General features: G+C 38.0%; 1 protein-coding gene across 1 annotated transcript in view; it reads right to left on the reverse strand.

The window, feature by feature from the left end:
* The window catches only part of STK3 (serine/threonine kinase 3), a 136935-nt gene that overhangs the window by 84638 nt on the left and 25618 nt on the right, over nt 1-26679 (reverse strand). Inside the window, exons 5-6 of the mRNA XM_084281307.1 lie at nt 24737-24901; nt 24157-24324 (exon numbers count right to left, since the gene is read on the reverse strand). Coding sequence (XP_084137433.1) covers nt 24157-24324; nt 24737-24901 — 333 coding nt within the window. The remainder of the gene's footprint in view (nt 1-24156; nt 24325-24736; nt 24902-26679) is intronic.

Raw genomic sequence — 26679 nt, forward strand, 5'->3', positions numbered from 1 at the left:
TTGCCACCATCACCTTCCCATTCTCCCAGTGTTCACACAAACCATCCGCACACATTCCCTAAACGTTCACCCAACAAAGCCTGAAGAGGCATGGTATTTTCCCCACATCTAACTTACAAATTCAGCAGAATGGCACATTACACAACGATGAAATGAAAGAACGAAGTCTTCCCAACGCTCCATGTTGTCCTTCATATTGTTTTCTCTCCCTGGAACAGCTCCTTGGCTTCTGATTTTTTGTGGATTACGTTAGGACCTAGATCTTAGATCTAAGAGTCAATACTTAAGAAGTTACACATAACACAGAAGAAAGCAGTCACTGAAACTAGCCACGTCACAACCAGTACAGAACCTTGCTAGAAAAATGATCTCCACACTGTGACTGTAAAAGCTACAGTGGCTGACTGCTCACGGGGATCTCCAAAGGTGATGTTGTTAACAGCAAAGGAAAATCATCACATTAGGGCAACCCACGTAGGCAAACAGAACGACCACACCCACCAAAAGAAACATAAAACACTAAGGAGCAATTCTTGAAACAACATTCGCTGTTTCCTACTTGATTCACGAATGGCAACCAACAGGAGTTTGGGATCGATTTTTGCTTTATCTCAAGGTGAAATGACTCATTCCTTTGCGGTGTTCCAACTACAAACAAAAATTTAACTACAAGATTCCAGATATTGAACACCCACAATCCACTGAAATAATCGAGGTGTGTAATTGATTACAGAAGATTTTCTAAGTCTATGACTAGACCACTAGTAACTGAACACTGTCTCAAAAGCTTCCATCTTCCTTCAAGCAAAGGTGGAAAGCACTGTCTCCTGCCTGTGCCCCACTAACACACAGTATTAGGAGAACACAAGACTCAGAAGTTAAGTGGTCTTTCCAGATACCAGGTACGTACAGAGAACAACATCATTCTCCTTACCTACTGGGGAGAGCATTGGAACTCTTAGCTAGTTTCTCAGAAATACCCTTTCCACTGTAGCCCCTTAATTTCATTTTTACATTACTGTAAATGTTATCTACATCCCTTCCTGTAAGGGAATGCAGTTGCTAGTGCAAATCTAGCTTTTTTTCCCCTCCTACTCTGTAGGCCATGATGCAGATACAAGCTGTAGGAGGCCTAATGAAGTACAGTCTGGACATTTGAATCACCAAATGAAAAGAGAAGTAGAACCATAATACAATATTACTTACACAATTACACTAATCTTACACTAATCTTGCATTTTAAAATATCACCTTTTAAAGCCAAACTGAATAATACAACTAAAAGAGCAAAGGCAAAGTTAAAAATTCAAATATACTATTGGAACTGATACTCGATGGCACTTGGTTATTTTGGATGCAAGCACTGCAGCAAGAATGAACCATGTAACAGCAATCAAAATTGATACTACCAAATCAGTCCCAACAGAGGTAAAATAAAACACCAAATCCTGGACAGTAATCAAAAAAGTTATCTTTCTGAAATGGCAATGCCTCTAATGAAATCTGAATTGGTAATGGTTGGTCGTGATTTAATAACTCACAGGCAATACAACCTAAGGAAGATTCTCCCAGAGGGGCCAAAGTTCCAAAGAGAAAACACACACAAAATCCAAATGCCATTTTTTATTTCTAAGAGGTAAGACACTAACAGGTAAAGTGAACTGTGAGCCAAAAGTTGGCTCCCCATATTTTCAGTTTTATTTATCAAACTGGAAAAATCTTTCCAACTTTCTCTTTTCCTGTATGAGACCAAAACTATGAGATGTTCTGTTTGTATTACAATTACACTAATTCAATGCAGGTCACTTGCTTTTTACTGAGTCCAGATGACATTTAGTAAACTAAACATTGGCCAATTAACTTAAAAAAAAGGTGGGGGGGGGCTCTGATTGCCGCTGGGTAGGTCATACAGTGGCTACAGAATACAATTGCTTGAATTACATTTTGACTAACATCAAAACATAGAACTGAAGCTAAAAACTACTTATTTTTCCTGCACGCCTTCTGGATTTCTCACATTTGGATGTACTCATTTAAAAGCTATCTCTTCTGCCATCCCAGTAGGTGATAGACAGGAACAGACTCACCAGAAGTTTGCTGTTTCCTCTTTCTCTACACATTTTTTTTAATGTGTTTTTATTATTATAAAAAATACAAACAATGTAGTTTCCACTTCGTTTTTAATATCCCAAGTGGCTAACTAACCTTCTCAAGCCTGCTCATTTGAACATACCGCAGTAAAAAAGAAAAACATAGCCCTGGAGATTTGGTGAACACTAAAAATAATAATTGTCTAAGCCTCTTCTATTTCTGCAATAACATTTGTATTCTTAAATCAACCTGAACTGACATGTAATTAGCCATACAATAACCTTTACTGATAATGCAGAGAAACTAGTTCCAGAGGGGTAGGAAAATCCTCAAACTTATCTCCAAAAAGCAAATAAACAATATGTCTTTGTTAATGTCTTATTCATGATCAAAGGCAGAGATTATTCTGACAAAACCACTAGCTATAAAATAACTAAAACTTGCTGTTTTATTTAGTAGTGCAGGCTAGACCTACTGTAACTGACTGTAAATCTATCATTGATATTGTTTCTACCCATTTCTGGATTTGACATGCTTTTTTCAAAAGTTTTACACTTTAAAATAGTAGTATCAACTGTTAAAAGTAGTAAGTATTTTAAAATAGTAGCCCAGTTAGTAGCTTATTCTACTCTGCATTGAATGATGTGAGTTTGTTATTATTTGCAACATCTCAAGGTGTTTCTATCCATCTTTACTTTCTCCCAGCGTGACCCACTTACTTTTTAACAAACTTCACCAAATACAGAAAACAGACCATAACACAATACACACTAATTAGATGGCATTACTGATCTCCAAACCTGGTCATTATCTTCACAGTACCCTACATCCTAAGGGAAATAACAGAGTTCAAGCAGATGAACTCCTTAGTTGCATGCACATGATGTCACTCTAAAGTATTAAAAAAAAAGTGAATTAAGAAAAATTTGTAAAAATTTCATCAAGAAAAAAAATCCAAAATTTAAAATGTAAAATTTTGAACCTAGAAAAATACAGATACTGAGATAAAAGGTTCGTAGTAGTAGGAATTGACCTCCAGGTTTCTTTGCTTAAACCAAGTTTTAAACAAATATGAAGGCAGAATATAAAAAAAATAAAATGCAGGCATCTATTAAGATTCCCGAATTACTTAACCTAGAATGTTTCATTTCAGCAGGGACAAAGTTTTATAGGTTTTGGTTCTGGTCCACGCTCAGTGTTGTACTGCCTTGTCCAAGCACTCTACTTATTAATCTCATTTTCTTAACTTTTCTAAGGGTCTCATTTAGCCTGTTGCATTTTGTTCCATTCAAAGACGCTTATCATAGCTTCCATAAGGAGATACTAAGGAGAAAAAAAAATCAAAAGCAAAGCTCCATGACTGTAGGTAGAGACAGAAATAACATTCCTTCACAAAGAAGCTTAGAGAGCAAAAATTTACAACCTGTGTTACTGGAAAAATTTCAGTTCAGTGATGCGGCTGTTGTAATCACTCAAGTATGCAAACAATACAGCAATGGCTCAACCAGTGACTAGAAACACTGGTATCATATAAATGGGCCATATCATACCCTTAATTCCTAGCAGCTTGTCCCAGGTTTCTACAAAAAGGCCTCAAGGCAGAAAGGCTAGGGAAGAAATCTCAACTGCAGAGGTTCTTCAAGACATGGCAGCTGTATACAGTTACATATAAATGCCTTCCTTCATCCTTGAAGAGATATGTTGATATTCATACTCCCGGCTCTTCCAGAAATAACGATCAACTTCCAGTCAACTACACAGTTCACATGAAAAGCAGCTCAAAGAGCACCTTGTCAAGAGTTACCTCACTTGAGCAGCCTCTGAATAGCATCATGTTTTGCAACAAATTCACGGATCTATCAAGCAAAGGTTTTGCAGATCTGAGAAAGACATGCTTTGAAAATGCTGAAGATCTCACCTCTCTCTTTCTCTCTAATTGTATGTATTCATTCATTCCACTCAAAGAGCTTCACAGAAATGCATCTATCCAACACGATGGTCCTCAGCTTCAGAAAACAGTATTTAAAGAGCTCCCTAGAGCAGAGACAATAGAAGCAAAAGAACTTGACAGGCAAATAGAAAAATAAAGCACGCCTGACATCTACAATGTTAGCTGTGGGATGTTCTGGAAAAACACCAGCTGGTTAACTTCACAATGTAAGAAAACAGCTTAATCCTAATGAAAGACGGCAGCAAGAGTAAGAAAATTAACTGAAATGTTGCATTCCTTTTTGCAGATCAAAGGTCAACAAAAAGGAGGATCATATTAGAAGGTGTAGATGGAAGCAAATGGCTACAAACTCAAAAGAATTTCTGAGAGAAACCACAGAATCACGGAGTGGCTGTGGCTGGCAGGAATCTCTGGAAGCTGTCTGGTCCCACCCAAAGGAAGGTGCCCAGGACTACGTCCAGCTGCCTTCTGAAAGTCTCCAAGGAGGAAGACTCCACGACCTCTTAACAACCTGTTGTACCAATGCTCTGTCACTTACACAGTTTAAAAAAATAAAAATTGAGTCCTTATGTTCAGAGAGAGCCTTCTAATTTCCGGTTTTGCCCACCGCCTCTTGTCCTGGCACTAAGAAGAGCCTGGCTCCATCCTCACTGCACTCTCCCTTCAGGTATTTATAAACAGTGATGAGATCCCCACTGAGCCTCTTCTCCAGGCTGAGCAGTCCCAGCTCTCTCAGCCTCTCCTCATATGAAAGATCACGGAATGGTTTGGGTTGGAAGGGACCCTAAAGCCCACCCAGTCCCAGCCCCCTGCCATGGGCAGGGACACCTCCCACCAGCTCAGGCTGCCCAAAGCCCCATCCAGCCTGGCCTTGAGCACCTCCAGGGATGGGGCAGCCACAGCTTCTCTGGGCAGCCTGTGCCAGGGCCTCACCACCCTCTGAGTGAAGAATTTCCTCCTAATATTTAATCTACATCTCCCCGCTTTTAGTTTAAAGCCATTCCCTCTTTCCCTGCCACTACAGCCCTTCACACAGAGTCCCTCCCCAGCTTTCCTGTAGCCCCCTTTAGGCACTGGCAGGCCGCTGTAAGGTCTGCCCAGGGATTTCTCTTCTCCAGGCTGAACAACCCCAGCTCCCTCAGCCTGTCTGTGTAGGAGAGGGGCTCCAGCCCCATGAGCATCCCCATAGCCCTCCTCTGGGCTCACTCCAACAAGTTCACGTCCTCTTTGTGCTGGGCCCCCAGGGCTGAACGCAGGGCTCCAGGTGGGGTCTCACGAGAGCAGAGCAGAGGGGAACAATCACCTGCCTCACCCTGCTGGCCACGCTGCTTTTGGTGCAGCCCAGGGTATGGTTGGCTTTCTGGGCTGCAAGCGCACATTGCTGGCTCATGTCAAGCTTCTCGTCTACCACCACCCTCAGGTCCTTCTCCTCAGGGCTGCTCTCAACCTATTCTCCTCCCAACCTGTATTTGTGCTTGGAATTGCCCTGGGTCCCGATACAGGACCTTGCACTTGGCCTTGTTGAGCCTCATAAGGCTCACACAGACCCACCTCTCAGGCCTGCCCAGGTCCCTCTGGATGGCAGCCATTCCCTCCAGCATGTTGACCACACCACACAGCTTGGTGTCATTAGCAGACTTGCTGAGCATGTGTTTCATCTCATTGTTCACATCACCAACAAAGGTGTCAGTGGCTCATGTTCAACTTGGTGTCCACAAGGATCCCCAGGCCCTTTCCTGCCAAGCTGCTTTCCAGCTGCGCAGGCCCTACCCTGTACTGGAGCACGTGGCTGTTCCTGCCCTGGTGCCTTCAACATCAGCCTTTGATGGTACTGCAGAGCAGAATCTCTCAGTACAAGAAAAAGAAGTTTACTGTACTCTTAACTCTAATTGTGATTGGGGACAAGACACAAGATACCCTCTCCACTTGCAAAGCTGAAATTTTTCACCTGCCACATCACAAAGGTTAAATAAGAAACAACTTTCCTTATTTCAGCACTCTAGAACTGGGGAATTGGGGATATATTCATGAAGAATACAGAAAAATCTTGTATTTTCAGCATCAAGAAGACAACGGGTACAGGCTCCTCAGGAGTATCTGAAGCAGAACCATGCATACGCTACCCCTGTGAATCTGAATCACATTTCAGAAGGATACACTGATCTATGAACTTCAGCAAACGGATCCAGAACATAAGGCCAAGACCACCTACCTGCACTGACAGAATCCAAGCAGACTGGGGAGGTAAGGGAATATCTCGGGTATGTTCCAGCACACTTCTTAGCTGACCAGGACTCCTAGCACTCAAACACAGCATGACGACTGAATTAAAACACTACCTCAGGGGAACCAATAAAGGGAGAAGAGATAAAAATCTAAAAAGAAGGCCTGACACAGAATAGGGAAAATTGTTGCTTTCTTTGCTTTTCTCCAGTGGAAAAAAAACAAAAACAAACAAAAAAAAACATACTATGGCAAGTCCCTAGTCTCAAAGGGTCAGTCTTGAAGCATTGCCTCAGATCTACTGTCTGAAAACTGTCAGAAGCTGATCCTGAGAAATATTACGTTACTGTATAAATCTGAGATGAAAAGATAGAAAGTAAGCATAGTGGCCCCACACTTCCATAGTGACTTGAACCTCCTCTGACTTCTTGCGTCTTTCTTTTGGCAACATTCCTCTCATAAAAGAGATCATATGTACATCTGACCAACAAGAGCGATGTCCTCAGGCCACAGCCGAGCTCTGATGTTGACAGTTTCTGGTGTTGTTGATGGGAGATGGAAGATAGTGGCATCCTTTTGCGAGGACAGGAATAGCACAGTGTACATGTGGATTCCAGACATCCAGTGCACTCATCCATACCAAAACAATACACTGATATAAACCAGAAGTCATCATACAACTTTGCATTAGGAGTGCCATGACTGTACCTACAATATCTACATCTTTCTTGGCCCTTAAAATTTTCTGGAACAGTCTTTCCTCTATCCCTGTTTTTTGAGCCATACACAGACTTGTATCTTCCTTCTGGAATCCTACGTGTGTAGCCTAACATCAGGATGTAAACTGCAATTTTACAAACCCATTTCAAGGCAGAGTAAGGAGAGCAACAGGATCAGAGGATGGAAAGCTGATGAGGACTACTGGCTCAAACTTCAGGGAGAGAAAGTCTGGGTGCTCTACCTGAAGATATGGCAGTCAGCCAAAAAGCACCAAGCACAAGTAATAAAGCAAGAGTTTCTCTAGAACAGGCAGCAAGACCAGAAAGCACAGAGCGTGACCGATATCTTGACGATTCCTCTTGCATTTTCTCTTAGCTCCTTACATGGAGCTACACAGGGCAATGTTCTAAAACAATGACTCAGAACCAGCATAGCATACCCCAACATGCCTTTCTGGTGCCATTGCCCAAGCCACTGCACAACTAAGGCACCAACAAACCAAATGGTTTTGGTGAATTAGCTTCTTTGTCTAAAAATGGATACAACCACTGAAGAAAGAAAGAAGCCTTTCTCAGTTAACAGGAACACAAAAACTCAGCTAGGAATGCTGTAAGGATGATTAAATAAGCTATCCGAGAAGAATAAAGAGCACTACCTTGGATCAAAGACAGCGAAGATCTCACTTATAAAAGCCTTTATTTCAAGCAGGAACAAATTCTGAAGACAATCCTAACCCAACTGACATACGAAAGTAAAAGGGAGATACGAGATTACTACAGCCTTCCTCTACATGCAGGAAGCTAGAAAGAGCATGCCTGTTACAGATTGCTAGGCTGAAATATCTTACTGAATTAGGCTGACAAAAGCACTTGAATGAAGAGAAAACTCCATGAAGAGAAAAGCAAGGCAAATAATGCAGTAGCATGAGTTGAAACTCAGAGATTCATCTAAAAATCTTGATTTTACATACATGCAAACTATGTAGCCGACCAGGACTAAATCCATACAGAGGTTCAATGCCTGTAATTATATTTTTGATATAACAATATCCAACAACTGGAAAACAAAAGTTAAGAAGTGTGAATTTGTGTAGCCAGATTAATACGTAATGATTTACCAGGAACTCCGGTGAATTGTGCTCCAAAGGAAATAGTTGGCATCCAATAAATGTTGGGAATGCGTAACTAGAAAGACCATGTAAACAATGAGTATCCTTTACATACTAGTTTAGCATTCCTGAGACACTCCATTCTTAGTAATAAAACAGACAGAGCCTCAGTTTAGATGCAGGTTTAAGTTAACTGTAGGTGTTAGGCACAAACATTTGGTAACAGCTATACAGACATTTCACAGTCTTGGTCAGTAACAAGAGAGCATGCACATTATTGAACAAATTAGCATTAGTAAGCACAGAAATTTAAAAGAATTATAAAAACTGCAATTCTTGTCCACCTAAAAATGCCCATTATGGGGCATCTGATATAGTTACTGTAGCATGTCACCAAAAAAATAATATATATGTATGCATATAACACGTGTACATGAGTATATACACATATGTAATATATGCTTATATTTAGTGTGTATATATATATGTATCTATACACACAAATTTCATAAAAAATTCATTGTTTTCTTCTCCTTCACTGAAAGGAGACAGGATTCCCCTTGTTTCAAAGTAGCTTGTAACCATGGGAAAGAAATGATCAAGTACACAACACTCATCCTTCTCTGAAAACCCTGAGGGCCCTGATCATCCAGATATCTCCTAGAGCTAGTTTTTGATATTCACTGGCTTGCTTCCAAATAAGACTTACACACATTTGTCTATCGAGGCTGCCTGAATCTGAGTTGAAGATACTCAGAAGAACATACACACAAGGTACAGCAGTTAAGAAAGGGTGAGGTCTTACAGTGTAAGAACTATATCACCTGATATACTTACACGCATACCCTAACCTTACAGCAACTGCTTGCTTTTTTTTTTTTTTCTTTAGGAAGCTGGCATGCAGTAACAATAAAATACAGCTGAAGCACATAAAACTGAAAAATTTGGTAGTAGAGGTTCCTGCAGTGAAGGAGATCACCAGGGCTGGATTCTCATATTCACTGAAGATCCTAACACAATGTATGATTATTTCATGGAAAAAAAAAAAAAAAAGTATAATTAGAGGCAGGTGTAGAATGTGTTCTCCCTGTAATATGCAAGCTTCATATATACATAAAGACCAAAAATTTTTCTGTGGTTCAAGAGTCATTCAAACAATGAATGACATTCAAATACAGACATGCACACGTTGTTTTCACAGACATTGATAAAGAAACTATGAAACAGAGCAGCAATCCTACAGGAAAGACACATTGGTTGCGATAGCCCCATCCTCTGACTTCACCTCTTCTCTATTGCCTCCCTTTGCATATCCAGAGAACCAGGGAAAAGAGAGGAGGTGAATGCGTGGAAAATCCACGTGGAAATCATCGAAACAGCCAGAAGTTCTGTGCCGATCTTGTCCGACTAACACAGACCAAGTATCAGAGTCTGGCCTTAAATTATGGTGCAGGACCAGCCAAGCTTCAACTCAGCCATTACCCTTCAAAGCAGGCTGTTTTGAAGGACTTGCTATGCCCATCAAAAGACAACCTTCTTTTGAGAAACACTGTTCTATGGATTAAATACAGTGATTAAAAGTCAAAAGTCAAGCATACATTTTTGAATTTTCTATAACAGCAAGTCACCTTCGTTTTTCACAATGGGTATTCATCCAGTGTCCTTAATTAAATTATAAATACACTTAACGATGAATTCAAGAAGCAATTACAAACAAACTTATCTTAGAAACCTGTCAGTTTCCATGAAGAACAGCATCTCAAAACACCACACATTGCCTTCACATGCCACTCAGCATTAGGTTTCTCTGCCATTTGGACTTAATAACACCTCATACATATAAATGACTCTCTAAAGGAAGGAAAAGCCATCTTTGGTTGACTATCATTTGAATGGTTATTTGAACCCAGTAATCACACAATTCTTTCAAATTCTTATCGTATTACCAAAATTTTATCGGAAACAGATGTTAGCAGCACAACTTAGTCAGAATTATTGAACAACTTTTCTTTCACTTTCATAACAAATTAGGCAATGCTTAGTTGATGCATCTGAAAAAAGTTACAGAATCACAAGCCCTCAGGCCAAGGACTGGGTGTCATAATTTAAACCATCACCAATTGAAATGCAAAGGCATAAGAACCATAACATATTACTTAGTAGAACAAATTTCTCTTGCAGATGATGATCTTCATTTCTGAATAAATTCTGAACAGCAACCAAAAGCCAATATTTTAGTGTCAAAAGCCTAGCAGAATTCTTACAAACTAACAGAAAATTCCCTGCATCTCTACAAATAAGCACACAAACACACAATTAAATACACAAGGACTCCTGTAATTTACTGTTAGGCATGGGAAAGGGGGGGAGAGAATAGCAGGATCACAAAAAAATAAAGAACAAGCAAATTCCTGTAATATTCTGTTAATACTTTTAAATGCTCCAGAATAATCCTACCAGCTAGCTAGCTGTCGAAGTCCAGAAGACCTAATTAGCAGCAAGAAGACGTAAAATAATTCAGAATTGGGAGAGTAGAAAACAGAACCATTTGTTATTCTTCTTTGGCAGAAGCAATCTTGGGGCGTGGAAGGGAAATGTAACTAACTATTTTGATACTGAGAAGCATCCGCAAATATGCAGAGTCCTCCTACTCATAGATAAAATAGAAGGATATAATGAAAGCCACAAGAAAAATATGTATGTATTTAACACTGAGATGCACCACTGTCATTTCAGGACAAAACTGTATTAATACAGTTTACACCAGAGTTATCTCTGATGGAAACAAAAAAAAATCTACAGCATTATTACTCACAGGTAACACCTAGTACAAGTTAACACCTTGTTTCTTTGCAAGTGGAATCTATTTATTAACCAAATAGTCTGGAGTTAAATATTCAGAAAGAATAACAGTTACACAGTTTTGTGATAGCACCTCTAAAGTTGCTCTGCAAGGCTATTTATAAAAGCATAATTGTAAAAGGAAATGAAAGAAGGGAGAGCATTCATCAGTCACCAAAATCCTGGAGTGCCAAGTCTACAAAATAAGTTTTTTGTAGCACGCACCTTTTGATCAAAGTAATGTTATAAAAGGAACAGGAAAAAAAAAAAAAAAAAAAAAAGAAAAAGGTTGCTACACAATTGCCAGAGTTACCAATCTACAGTCATCGCAACTCTTCTGATAGTTATGAGTTATTTATGTTACAAACCTAATTATGGCATTCCCTGTAAATGTTTTTCTTCCATTAACAGCAAATATTAACTTCATAGAAAACAAGTTCCCTTAAGATTTGAAAGAAAAATGAGAAAAGTGAGCCAACCATGTTTTTATTGTGTGCATACAAGTAAGTAAGCAAGGTAACACTAACCGGACTATCAAGCAGCAGAGGTAGAAAACAAACTCACCCAGTACATACAGTAGCACCTGAAGTATAAGCACAGTCATTAATGGCTTGTGAAAATGAACATTATACCTGACTGACTTAATCCATAATAAAAAGAAAATACCAAAGCTCAAGAACTAGTCTACAAAAAAAAAAAAAAAAAAAAAAAAAAAAGCCAATGAGTGAAAGTAGCCCCAAAAAGCCAAAATATGTTATAACAAAAATCTATCTATGTAAGGTTTGTCAAAGATGTAAGATCAGAAACGAAGTCCTAACAATTCTTTTAAAAATAATAATGACAAATAACAATAATCAATCTTAAGTTAACACCACAGTTCTAACACCATTATTTAGAAGTGTAATTTTACCACTGCTCTGGAGCTATATTGAAACCTTAATATTTACAAAGAACGAGGTCATAAAGAAAAGGAAACAAATGCAGGACAATTTTCATGAAAACTTTCTTTCCTGTGCATTTGTATGTAACCTAATGTTAAGCATATCCCCAGGGGCACCAAATAGTTGATTACTTTTATCAAATATGAGGAAATTGATTTCTATGATGATATATTTGCTGAATACAAAGCAAGCCTAATGGGATCAAATAGGCTTATTTGAGTCACCTACCAGCCACTGATATGCACCAAGAATACAACAACAAAACAAAACACTTTCAAGAAGCACATAAATCAGAAGCAGGCAGTTTGGTTGCAAACAGGACACTTGTAACTGCAGCATGTTTTGGGATCACAGACAATACAGGACAAACCCAACAACAAAGGGCAACAGTCTGCTTTGACCCCCTTTTACATAAATCAAACGTGCAAATGTGCAAAAGCAGGCCTGATGAGAGAACAGCTTTTGTGAGCAGTGAAAGATGTTAGGTCATTTAAACGTTATGCGTGATTCAGAAATAAAGGGTAAGATAGACTGCATCCTCATGGTCTATGTCTAATCTCCTCTTACTTTCTTTGATGGAGCAAAGAACACCAAAGGCTTTTGGTCAAAATGATCAATGCCAATCAAAAGAGGAATCAGAGCACTTCTTCCCAAACTTTTTATTTTTTTCCACCTAATTCTTTGACTACCATAAATACAAACATGTAACCTTTCCATTCTTTTGGGAGTCATTACTAGTGGGAGCTTAGGTACAAACATACTCTATATATGAGTTGTTCGTGCATCTCTGGCAGTATTCTAAAATAAATCACCTAAATCTAGAAACATTTCAAGACAGAAAGACAGCCTTTGTGGGAGCAGTTGCTCCACAAAACCTCCACCTGCAGACCTTTATGTTCATGTATGCTAGCGTTTCTTCCTCCATAAAGTTTTTTCAGCCTGTATCACCTCAATTAAACAATTTCTATTCTCTTTAAAAACAGCTGTCAGCACACCTGAAGTGATACAATTTTGCTGATGCAAGAGATTCTTACCCCTGAAAAGGGAGGCGACTTCTCCCATGCTTCCAAGTCCTGCCTTCCTCCAACTGCATTAAACGAAAGCAACTCATTTTGTAAGAAAATGGCCACAATCTCAAAAAAGTTTGCTATTAAAATCAGAGATTTACAATCAGTGCAGCGATGATAACAGACAAGTTTGTCAGCTATGGCAAGCCCGAGACATTATAAAACAGCGGGTGCAAAAATCCTTACGCATCTCAGAGCTGTTCCTTTCCATAACAGCTAGCCAGGTTAATTACATTGTACACTTCAAGTTGGAAGAAGAAGGTAGCAAAGACCCAACACAGGTGGTTAGAGTCTGATTATTTTCTCAGTTAGCACTGAGAAAGTTTTTGGGGTTTCTTTTGACAAGATTTGTAAGTGTTCAAAATTTTTCTCTATCCAGTTCAAACTCTGAAAAAATTGTCTTAAGTCAAAGCCGTGCTTTCATTTTGTTCAAGTTATCTGAAGAATCCCAGATGACAAAGGTTGCAGCTGAGGGTATGACTGTGCTATTTCGGGATAGCTGGAACAGATGGGGACACGTCGTGGCAGTATCGATCTTCTGCATTCATCAGGAAAGCCTGTCCAGGTCCTCTCCCATCCTGCCAATTCTACCACAATCATCACTGCTGTCACACACACACACACACACACACACACACACACACACAAGATAAAACATATCTAGCAGAGATGTGTTTGTCAATATTATTCACACTTGCACAGTTTAGCCACATTACAGGCACGTTGATCCAGGTGATTTTTAGCAAGGCTCGTTTCAGATGACACCAAAGCCATCTTCAGAATCCTACTGCCAGATAAATACTGCAGAATACTCTTTCCCCTCCAGGCAAGATACTTAAAACCAGAAATCATCAACTACAGCCCTAGACCCATCAGCTTACTGTAGGATTTCCAGTCTAGCAAGAACCTACTAGCTACTTTGTACTCAACATACTTTCCCACCAAAAACCTCACATCACATCCAGTTGCTCCAGTCTCACCATTTGTTCAAACTGAAGTCAAAGGTGACCTAACAATTCACACAAATAAGAGAAGTTTTAAGGAACTTGGCATTGCTTTCTCTACAGGATTCAATTACCTCTCAGTGTTGAGCAGCACGGTATTAAATAAAGTTCAGTTTCTTTTTTCTTAAATTAGGAAGTTGCACACACTCATTTTCACCCCAAAAAATAAGTGTTTACTCTTTCTGAATATGAAAACAGAAGTTTACACAACTGTGTTCCTCTGAATAATAAAGGCAAACAAAAACAAGATAGCGCTAACATTCTACCGTCTCCTGACATAAAATTAAAGCATTCAAACTCAGTTGCTCAAACTTTTCTCCAAAAGTGAAAGGACAACACAGGCAATGCTCACTTGTGTCTGCACGTACTCATCCAATGCCCTCTGTCCCCAGGCCAGGGTTCATCATTACAACATTCCTTAAGGAGTCATCTGCTTTAACAGGAAGGGTATTTCAACACATGCATGTTAGTCTCCCCGTAAGTCTTGGATTTGCTACCATGTGAGGCTCCAATAATGCAACTACTCAGTGTGCACAAAAAGAAAAAAAGGAAGAAAAAAAGCAGCAGCAGAGAATACTGGGCTTCCACCTCTATTGCCAACTCTACAGTCATGGTTCCAGCACTCCCCAGGTACTGGGAAGTGCTGAAAGGGCCAACACATGTTCCCTAGAACACCTTCAAAGTACATCCCCACCAAAATATTGTTTTCTTAGATCAGATCACCTCATAAACTGTTCTAAATTCCTGGGGAACAATGAAGAACACCGCACACCTGACACTTCCTAGCCTCTCACGTGTTTCTGTAATTCTCCCTAAATCAGAAGTTGTCTTGATAGTTCTGATTTGCTCCACGAGAACACATCAGGACGGCACGGAGTGCAGGAGCATGCTTGGCACAGGAGGCTTTTGTTAGCAGAGCTCTTCAGGTAGGCACGCAATAAGCACCACTTCCAAGAGTTAATGCAGTTTTGCTTTTCTAAAACACGGACCAACGCATAAAGCCCATAACACATTAAGATAGATATGGCATTCCAAACACCTCAAACAATCTTCACAATCAATGTTTATTCTCAGACACAGTAACGACGCACAGAAGAAAGCAGAAATCTGGAGGTAACGCTTGTGTTGGCTTGCTTTCTTTCCCAGGGGAACGTCAATAATGGAGAACTCACATCTGGAATAAGAACTTGGATCCATATAGTTTTGAAAACAGATCATGCTAGCTAACAAATGCAAACTTTCATTCCACTTTTGCAGGTAGACAATGCTGCTTTCTGCCATAGGATATTATTGAAAGTATTTCCTATACATTCTCTTATGGCATTTTTAAAATAACCTATAAAAACTGAAACTGATACAGAAAATTCTAATACAAAAAAATCACAAGTTGCATCCCCCGGTCAACGGAGTCAGTTCACAGACCGCTGACTGCGTGTTAGAGCTCTGTTTAAATATTTAGTCAGTAAAATAAAAGGCTGAAATGAAAAAGACAGGCTGGTTTCATTCTTCTCTAAAACCAGGGTGGTCTACGGGCAATTTTTTGATACCACTGGTGTTGCCGGGGAAACAAAATGAAAACAGGTGCCATCAAATACAAATTAAAGATTTAGTTCTATTTTAAACCACCTTAAAACAAAGTTTCCATAAACTTTTTAACTGATACTACTACAAATTTGACAATACTTTATAACAAGAAAAGGATTATAAGTTGTCTTTAGACCATCAAGTTTTAACTGAAACAAATTTAGTCTGATTGGCAACCTTTCCTTTTAAATAAATTTCTTACATTTATTATGCATCATCCTCTTTAAAAGTGACTGAGTGTACATTTTAAGGCAATATAATACCAAGACAGAAACTGGGTACATACAGTCTTAATAAGCTTTATCAATTCCAAATTTTACCTTCCTTTCAATTGAAGCAATTTTTATATATATATATATATATATATATATATATATATATATATATATATATATATATTTTTAAACTAAGTAAACAGTCAGTATAAATTTAAAGAACGACAAAAAAAGAAATCTTACAGTGAGCAGTAATAGAAGCCTAATATTTTACTCCTAATCTGATTGCGGTTTTCTGCCACATAATTCAAAATCAAATATCCCTCTAACCAAAACCCAAGTAAATACACTTCTGCTTTTAAAAAGTGTAATAATGTATTAAGACTTGTGCTATACACTAGTCAAGTCTCCTTGACAAGGACTCTAAGTCTACCAACTACACAGAAATAAAACATTTTAAAGTTTAAGAAAAAAGTGAACATATTCACTTGAACGAAGAAGCGTTAATTCAAGCCACCAATGATCTTTTAAAGATTTACCAAGTTCTTTTTTGGCTTAACAAGACACTAGTCACATGCAAAAATTCAAGTGGACCTATTTCAATTAAAAGCAATGCATAAATTCCCTCTTCTATAAAGGTAGCTGCCAGACCTCTGAATAATTAAAAAAAAAAAAAAAAAATCATCTTTTATGTTTTTTGTTAATCATAGAACTTGAAAGATTATGGAAATAAAAAGAAATTGATGCATGTGCATGTATCATATATGTCCATGTAAGGACATGTATATATTTGTGTGTGTGTGTATATATGTGCATATATTTATAGCTATTCACTTGAAGTTTTGAAATCCATGCTATACTTTACAATATCCTGCAGGGTACTGTAGAATTTTTAGTAAAAGGAGTTCTCTGAAGTCTGTGCATAAATACGCTGCCGAATATTTTTCCAAGTCCATTGTGCAAGGTAAAAATGAACTGAACAAACCACCCAGCTTACAATTATGCGTACAGATGATGGAAAGGCTTATTCAAGCAGGAATGCTGTAATGTTAATTAATAAACAAGTCTTGTAACATACAACTTGTGATTCTAGTTTCAATGCATCTTGATGATTTACTACTGGTTGTCTATTTCAAATAAAATTTTCTTGAGATCATCAAGTTGCAGAATAGTTTTGCTTCGCACTTTGATCTATGTTTACAGTTTTCCTAACATCACAAATGAGCAGATTTACAGTGATTTAAAACTTCTGAATGAGCTTTTTGGTGGAGGGTTTTGTTTTTGTTTGTTTGTTTATTTCCAGCATTCCTCCAGGGAGAAAGAGGCCAGCTCAGTAGTAGAGAATAACATTAACCCATTGCATGCTAGGTTGGTTCGCTGAATGTATTCCTGGCTTTAACCACAAGAACAGGTCCATCAAACAACTTTTACCAATGCTTTCAGATGTGCGCTGTTCAATGCAACATTCACTGAAGTCATCAAGAATCCTTACACCTATTTCATGGCTTCATTCAGTCCCCACTTACTGTTCCAGTGTCTTTGAAAAGTAGTATTTCCAGGTCAAACATTTCCCTATTAATGTACCTCGCAAATAAATGGGTAGTATCATGGTATGGTCCTTTTTTCAGATTAGCACTTCTAAGAATTCGAATCATACACAGAAGATAGACAGCATTACATGAAACTAACCAACATCAAACTTCCCTTACAGTTATTTTAGTTAAAGTTTCAAGTTAACTCACTTGTGTGTAATTATGAAATTACTGTACTGATCCTCCGCTTACTTTGAAAGTGATTAATCAAAGTCAGAGAAAACCAACCATCAACTCAAATATGTTTCAAATTTCCTATTCAGGGGTAAGTCTAAAAAGATGAACCAATTTAATTTTAATTAAATCCTCATTTAGAAGCATGAAATAAATGTTTTCCATTTAATTCAAATTAAACTCCAGTTCCAGTCCAAATTTCAAATATTCTCCATTTCTGCTACTTTATTACACATGACAGATTAACATTTCCTTTTTGTGCACAGATGCAACCAACAAACCTGGTATCATAAAAAATAAAGAATGCATACTTTTAATAGTGATAAACTTATTTATCCTGCGCCAAATAATTCTATTGATTTGAAAGTGCAAGCAATGCTTGGTATATAGGAACCTTCATTAAAATTCTATGCTAGATATGCCAAAAAGTGGGAAGAAATTATATTTCTTCATCACAAGAAACTGGCCTATACCAAGGATGTATTGTCTGAGTTGACCTTCTCACTCATCAGAACACTCCCAGTAGTCTCCTCCTCTACATTCAGCTCACGGTAGAGTTGGTGACGAGCAAGTAAGCAAATTAAATCCTTTCAAAATCTGCTTCCTCCCTGAATCCTGTAGGCATTAAATATTCAAAAAAAAAAAAAAAAAGTCATACTTCTTTGGAATTCAACTTTGAAAGAAGAAAGCTGTGAACAAAAAAAGAAATCAAGATACAAATCCTCGCTCAGTGATGGTATTAGTGTAAGTGCAACAACTGGTTTGAACCACAGAACACTACTACTGTCTTAAAAGCAAATTGCTACATATGCTGTTACTATATAGAATTGCATTTCTCATGGAGATTACGTGGGAAACAACTCCTTTGACATTGGACAAAAAAATGATATAAAGAACATTATTTTCTGTTAGACAGTACCAACTGTGCTCATTTTATTCTCAAAGTTAGTCCACCTATTTGAAATTGGGGTCCTATTTTGCTCCACAGGGGCAAATAGCTCATGAAACAACACTCTTCTTCAGCCACATGCTTGCCTAAGGCCTGCTAGAAGTTTACCTCATGAAGTTCATCTTTAAATACTGTTGCTGAGGTACCGCTCGAAGAGCGGATGAGGTGAGGAAGGAGGAAAGCTTTGCAGAGAACACATCTACCCTTAAAAAGTCTAGAAATCAGTCTCATTTTATTGATAGGCACCACTAGAAAAGGCCAAGAGGACAGGTAAGATGGGCTCCAACCTCATCCTAGCACCATGTATCAGTGAGAACTAATTCTTGTTCTTTGGTCAGTTTCTGAACCAGTTCATCATGTGGCTGCCTAAATGCTCTTTGCAACAGAAATGGCAGGAAGAAAGCCCCTCTGAAGCTTTTTAAGGTCAGTTTAAAGCAAACAAACTCCACACAAAGCTCAGAGACACCTAAAGGTCTCTCAAAACCTCTTTGCAAATTCAAGTCTTCTGCTTCAACCATATCACACCACAGAATTAGGTCACCACATATTAGCATATCTAACATACTATAGATGTACATTATACGGTGTATCACCATTTATTAAGGAACTTAGAATTAATATGGCATTGTGTTGGACAACACACGCTGAAATCCTGTCTTGAGGAATCAAGTTTTAAGAAAACGACGAGACACAATGGAAGACCCAGTTCGAAAAGGGGAGCCATTTTGTTGTTGTTGTTCCTTTAACTACATGCATTCATAACCCTACCACTGACAGAACTGCATGTGCTAGGGTCTCATGCTTTTTTCCAAGTCTTATGATTTAACTATTTTAAAATAATCTTAGTACTTCCAGGCACTTGAAAGCACACAGTTTGCCTACAGTTAAATATCCTATCATAACACAGAAGCCACAACAGAAATTCCACAGAATTATGACCTCCCTGAGGAATCCCACTCAGGGAGTCCTACCACAACTCACTGCCTTCTTCCACAAGATTTTGAACAGGTAGTAAAGTAATAAACAGTAATATACAATCAACAATCCATATTTAAATCTCTTTAAATATTAACTCGCTCTATCTAGAAACAGCAGTCAAGATCTTCAGTTATAAATTAACAAGTGCCTCACAGAAAGTTTTTTAAAAGGGAATGACTTTTGGAAGTTACCTCAAACTCTTTTCTAAAGATAAGCAGAAGCACTAAAATAAGAAAATAGTATAATATACTTTTATAATGCTGCTCTAAATTGAAAGCAGTAATGCTAACATGACCTCTCAAATAAAACAATAGAAACTGATGAGACAATTTCATCTGTTGGAGAAGGGGAAAAAAAGGCAAGCATTCCCCCTATTTGAATTGGTTATATAGAAAATCATCTGATAATGCCAAAAGGTTTTTAGTGTTCCCCCCACCCCCCATCCTCAACTTCTGGCATAAGAAGGTATAGAGGAAACCATTTACTCAATGATTAAAAACCAGTCTAAATCAGACAGTGATGCTCAACAGGACACCTTCCTTGGTTCTTGCAGCTTTACACAGCAATAATTCTCACTTCAAACTCCACTTTTAACACAGTATGCTGAGAATAAATAACTGGGAAATGGTAGATTGTTATAAGATACATCAGGCATAAAAGGTTATTACAAACAGATTAGTCCAGGATGGAAATGACACAGGCTAAGCAGGAGGCATGGATAATCTGGGTAAGTGCCATGGAAAAATAAATATCATGATTGGACTTAAAGCAAATGGAAGCAGTTCAAATTGGCTTCCTCCAATTCACTGTAGAACATGTGATGCCCACATGGTCCATTTCCAACAAACCTCACCAGAAAGAAACAAAGGCCAATACTGTGAAGTGTTGAAAAACGCATCTACCACCAGCTTCTTCCATACTGCAGCAACATGAATTATTGCAGCTGCCTGATAAGCATGAAAGAATTTTTTTTTTTGAGCTACCAGCATTTATCTGAAACGCTCCATCCTGTCAGTAAGTGTTGACCTTGCAAAGAAGAGCAAATTTTATGAAATACAGGCTGCAGTTTTACAGTCGGCCTACAAGGCTCAGTGCATAGCTGTGGCCAAAAGTAGTAACTCCACTCAAACCACTTCCCCCGTCCATCTACATGCTCCTACAGCTCCTCTTGCTCAGCTCCAGCAGGTTTTCTGTCAGGTTAGCTTCCCAGAAGACCAGTTCTTCTGCCCAACTCCTTGTGAGGCCACAAAAACGCCAGTGTTTGCTTACCAGAAAGGTCAGCAGGAGCTCCTAGCTAGGGACAGACATCTTTATAACCTGAAGCCCACACTTTAAGGGGCTTAAGTTGATCATGAAAATCACAGCCTCATGGCGGTAAGTGACCATTGCATTAACATACTGCAAATACATAAGGTAAGGGTGGTGGTCCTAGAGAAAGGGCCTCAAAAGCTGCCATTCTTGAGGTGTAAGATGAGCTTTATGGCAAAATTAGTCTACTTCTTAACAAAAAGAAGTGTCAGCAGTACATAGATGGTGATCAGATAAAAACCCTGCAGCTTAAACAATCTTCCACCAAAAACAACTCATTTACATAACAAATTTGAGATCACAGCTTGATTAGCAAACACAAAAGATCTATCAAAAGCACGTTACCAACTTGCACCAAAAAACATGATCAGAACTACTGTGGAAAAATAGGGCCAACCTTTGTCTTTCTACCAAAAGAAATAAAAAAAGAGGCCTTTAGAAACAAACAGACATTAAAGACAGATATTGCAGGAAGAGGAGAGACTACACAAAGCAGTTAATGGTTTGAATTAAATTCAGACAGTGGTAGGAGGAATACTTTATCAGAACAGCCTGAACATATGCTGCAGTCCATAGGAAACACAGAAGCACAGCTGTTAAAGCCTCTCAGTGCAGGTTCAGAGTAGGAGCTTGAGTCTTGCTCTAGACCCACACAGAAGCCCCCTTTAATTAGCTCCACTATAATAAATTCAGAACCGCTCATCCCAGCACAGGAACCGAAGGCAGATGCATACACCGTTACCCACATTAACCCTGGTCATTGCACTGACGACTGCAATCAGACTTCTAGCCCTGTTAAATTATCTAGGTTTCAGTGATTTTTTTTTTTTGAAAAAATTTTTTTTTTTTTTTTTTGACTCAACAGCAGACTCACTGCCATTTCTAGCAACAGTATCACCACAGTTTAGGGTAACCTTGAAAATGTCTGAATTTTTTCCCTATCTGAGAAACGCTTCTTTGAGGAAAATTCGGAGAAAACACAGAAGTTTCCCTTGCTAACAAAGCAAACCATTATTACAGCACCAGCAAAAGCACAAAAAGGAACTCTGACACGAAATATGCGAGGCATTCTGTAATTCTTACATGAACAAAGCATTAGACTACCAGGCTTGCAAATGGTCTTGACCTTTGAGCTTCAAACCAAGTACAACAACAGCAGGTTATTTTGAACTCTGATTTGCCCCAGAAACGAGTGAAAATATCACTGATGACACTTACACAGTCAAGTACACTAAGCCACTAATACTTGAACAGAGAGGAACTGATTTTTTTTCCCCCCACACCAAATTCCATTTTGCACCCCCTGCTTCTCATTCTTTCCCAGCTGAAACCAGCACAACTCCTCAGAGTAGCCAGAGTGTGGTTAAGCAGAGGAAGCTATGCTTGTTTGCATGGAATCTGCTATTTCCTCTCTGCCAAAACACTTGTTTAAAGAAGTCATGTAATATTTCTATTAAGCTGTAAATGCAGTTGACAAGGAAATAGCCTACTGGCAGTGCATTACCTTTGTGGCAGTGCCAACCAGCCTACAGCAAAATAGCGCACATGGTAATTTCAACATGCATTCCCAAGTAACAAAATTGTGCCTTACATAAATACCACAGAACTCCAACAACATCTAGAAAAAGCAATGAAAATTTGCCCAAGCTTTCATGCTTGCCTATATCAATTCTGTGTCATAACTAAAACAAAGTAGGAAAGCATCTACATATGTCCAAATGTCCTGTGAAGCTGTATCATATGACACTGGGAAAACTATTGCAACTTAAATCTGTGTATTTCTTGTTAACCACTGTAACAACTCACTAATAAAAATTAAGAAAAACTCTAGGTATCAAATACATAAAAGACTACTAACTGCATACAAGCCCTTAAAAGCCATAACGTAATTTATTAACAAGAACACATGTTCTATGTAATCCAGAATTGTTGTGTTAAATTACTTTGGCCTTTGATAGCATTCATTTGATTACACGAATTAAACAGATTCACAAGCCTTCAAACTCAAACAGTGACCTTTGATTTATAAGCAGCTATTGTCACGCTTATAAAATCCTCACTGATAATGCAGTCCTCACCTTTCAACAGCTAGTGCAACTACACACAATTATGTCAAATGAACTCAGCTGTAATAAGGACAACTTCACTGAAAGTACAAGCAACAAAGCCACCATGATAAAATTCAACTGATTCGTAATCAATAATTCTTCAAATATTTTTCCCCAATATGTCAGTTCATCTGAATTAAATTCCCATTGATATTGAAAACAAGCTACAGAGATGCTTATCCTGGTCTCCTTGGCTTTCATCTGAGTATTTTCAGTTTGGACACTAATTTTAAAATAGTTAGCTACCCAGAAAAAAAAAAAAAAAGTGGTGCAAGAAAAACACTAAGTTTTGCAGTTGGAAACATTACATCATTTTGGAAACAAAACACTCACTAGCTTTAGCTGAGCTGCACAGTGGAAAAAAAATCAGGAAACATCTCAGGTCCAAAAAGCACAAACAAGAACCCAATTGCACTAAATACACTTGAAGTTACAAATGTGGTACCTTACAGTAATCACATATGAACAGCACCTTCTCCCTGAAGACTGCTGATATACTTTTATCGTGATCCTGATATACGACACATGAGCAAAAGAAAACTGAGCAAGATAATCTAACGTGTATACAATTTTCACAGCAAAGCACAAAGGTGAAAAATAATCTGCTTTTAATTTTTAAAGTTTCTTTTTAGTACCAAATGGGTTTTAGGTGTAAACAATCCAAGAAAGGATTATTTATTGATGCTCAGTGTAGTTATTCTAGTGTTCATTTCAAAAAAGAAAACAAAAGCATGACTACCACTGGCAGCACTTATTCCTAGACAAGCATTTTTCCCTATGAACTTCTCAACTTCTCAAGAGCAATTCCTTTATAAATGCTATTTCTCATAGAGTGAGTAATTCTATTTACATTTTTATTTTGCAAGAAGTGAATTGGTTCAGCAACAGACTGTAAGGGCTGGTTTAAAAAAAAAAAAAAGAGCTGCCAAAGGTTACTAACACCAGCTGTGCTCACACACAGCAATCTTAAATACTCTTCTAGATGACTTTTAAGTCAGAACTTACAAAGGAGGATGGCTTCTTGGTTATGGAACTCTACAAAGTGCAGCTGTAGTCTGAAACTGGCTCTATATGTTGCCTTAAGTCAATTAAGCATTTACTGTTTTAGTTCTCTCTCCATTGGAGATAACACTCTGACACCTTACAAACACGTCAAAAAACAAACGGCAGCAAATAGGAAGCATCACAGCAAGTAGAAATCCCTTGTCATAAATTTCATCCATGAATGCACTGTTTGATGACTCCAGTATTGGCACTTTTAAAAAAATACAATTAGAAGTAAATGCTAGGGCATACACTTACCCTCATTGGATGAATATCAGCATATGGAGGCTTTCCTTCAGCCATTTCTATTGACGTGATACCAAGGGACCAGATGTCTGCCACACAGTTATAGCCAATCTCCTGTATTACTTCTGGAGCCATCCAAAATGGAGTTCCTATAACAGTATTACGTTTTGCCATTGTATCCTGTAATTACATTATTTATGCAATTAAAACAGTGATGTTTATTTTCACAAATTCCTTTGATATTAGTTATATATTTAAAAGCTAAAATTAGCTACTCTAAGCTCAAATGGTAATGACAGCAATTAAGACCAAGCAGATTCAGGCCACCAGCCTCTAGAAGCTAAACAGGTGACAACGATCGTAAATCTTTAACAAAGCTTTAAAGCATAATCAGCAACCATTTGAAGTACAATGGGTTATAACAGTAAAAAAATAAAAAATAAAAATAAAAAATAGCCTTCCAATACATGAAATACTCAACCACTAGTTTATTTTCAGACACAAAATTCAAGGCAGAGAAAGAGACAGAAGTATAAAAAAAAAGGTTAGCAGCACTAAAGCATTTTTAAATCATCTTTCCACATGTACTTACTGTTAACTGGCCAGCTACACCAAAGTCAGCTAATTTTGCATGCCCTTCAGTGTTAAGAAGGATGTTTCCAGCCTTGATATCTCTATGTATTTTTCTCATAAAGTGCAAATATTCAAGTCCTTTAAGAGTTGATTTCAGAATAGTTGCAATTTCATCTTCTGTTAGCTGCAAGAAAACAAAACCTTTTTCAGGTATATACATGGACTGTTTCTATACATTTAGGCTATTTAAAATACGATCATTTCATAACGTTTATCACACCATGTACATGATGTATTTTATAGACAGGAATAGAGCTTCAAGAGCTTCTCCAAGAACAAACAAAAAACACAAGGGATAAAGGTGTACAGAAAATAGAGAAATAAATACAAATAAACAACTAAATAAATATATTCTTCACAAAGCTTGGTAAAAAAATAGTCATCACAGAGCTTGTTACTCACTATCTGTAGTGAGATAATGGAGATAGTGTAGCTTGCAGAAATACAGGTAGTAATTGTTAGGAAGTTTGTCTGACTAACTGGTTTGCAGGACTCTGCTGAAGCCTGTCTTTTTAGATGTTCTTCTGTTCTTTTTGAGACTGGTCCTTTCATTTTACACGGAATATAAAGTAAATGCTCGTTTTTGAAGATAAACATTTCTCACTCTGCCTGTGCTCGAACCTGACACAAAGCTGCAGAACTACACCCACACAGATGTGCCCCTATAACCTTCCCAAAGCCCTACTCAGCCCAGAAAAAGGGGCAACTAAGATGTCAGGGTACTTTTATGCTAGAAGGTGCCAGTAACTATTATCACCTGTTCCTTTGATCCGTAGACAATTACAGAAACGACTGAGAATGGATGCCAACCAGATGCTATGCACTTTTTCTTCCACCATTTTTCTTGCTTGTTGCCATCTGATGCAGAGAACGAATTCTCCTTGAACTTTTGGGTTCTTTTTAAATTACCTACGTTATTCAACAATTGTTAGATGACATCCACACAGGAAGATATAACGGATCTTCCATTTCAACTACAAGCACTGTATCCTTTAAAATATCTTCCAAGGATGTTAATTATTTTGCTGTGTATGTGAAGGTTCCCTGTTAGTTCTTAGTGTGTAAAGAACCCATAAAAGATATGCTGTGATATACTGGACTACTATTACACTGCAAGATTGTATACCTGAACTAACATGAATCTTACATAGCTAGAGCTGGCCCTGAATAGATTTTATTCAATGATCCACATTTCAGTCATTACAAGTACCACTATGTGATGATAGTGTAACATGTGAGCCCATGGCTTTCAAAGTATTCACAGACATAACTCCTGATCTCCAAAAAATAAAAAATAATTATCCCCTTACGTAACATTTATCAGTTTATAACACTCTGTAGACTCAGCAAGTCTACAGCCATGCTGAATTTTTAACAGGTTTCTTTGCATTCTTAAGTAGCAGCGTGTCCTTCAACTACTTCCGAGAATCCAGGTACGAGAATTGAAGTTCTCTGCTGGTTTAGAGCTGCTGAAGTCAGCAATACAGTCAGCATAGTTGAACTGGCACTCTGTCACGTTTGTTGTTTATTTTTCAGTCAGGATGAATGGAAACGTATTCTCAAATTAGTCACAGTAGCATGAAAGGACACAGTAAGACTGAATACAAGTTGAAAAATGAAAAACTGAAGAATAAGCCAAACAAACCAGAAACTGTCAGCAGTAATATTTATTGAACTCCATGAGCATCACAAAGCAAACACTAGGAACTCTTTTTGCTTGATTTCATTTTTTTTTTCAAGCAGACTAGACAAACTTCAGTGTTAAAACCAGAAAAAAAAACGCAAAAAAGAATCATAATTGATTAAATATCTCCTATAAGTAAAGAAGCAGTATTAAATGCACAACTGTTTATCTTAATTGCTTTAGATCTGCACAACTGGAACACAACCTCCTGAGAAAGT

The sequence above is a fragment of the Netta rufina genome (assembly GCF_964035555.1).
Source record: "Netta rufina genome assembly, chromosome: 2".
Lineage (NCBI taxonomy): Eukaryota > Metazoa > Chordata > Aves > Anseriformes > Anatidae > Netta > Netta rufina.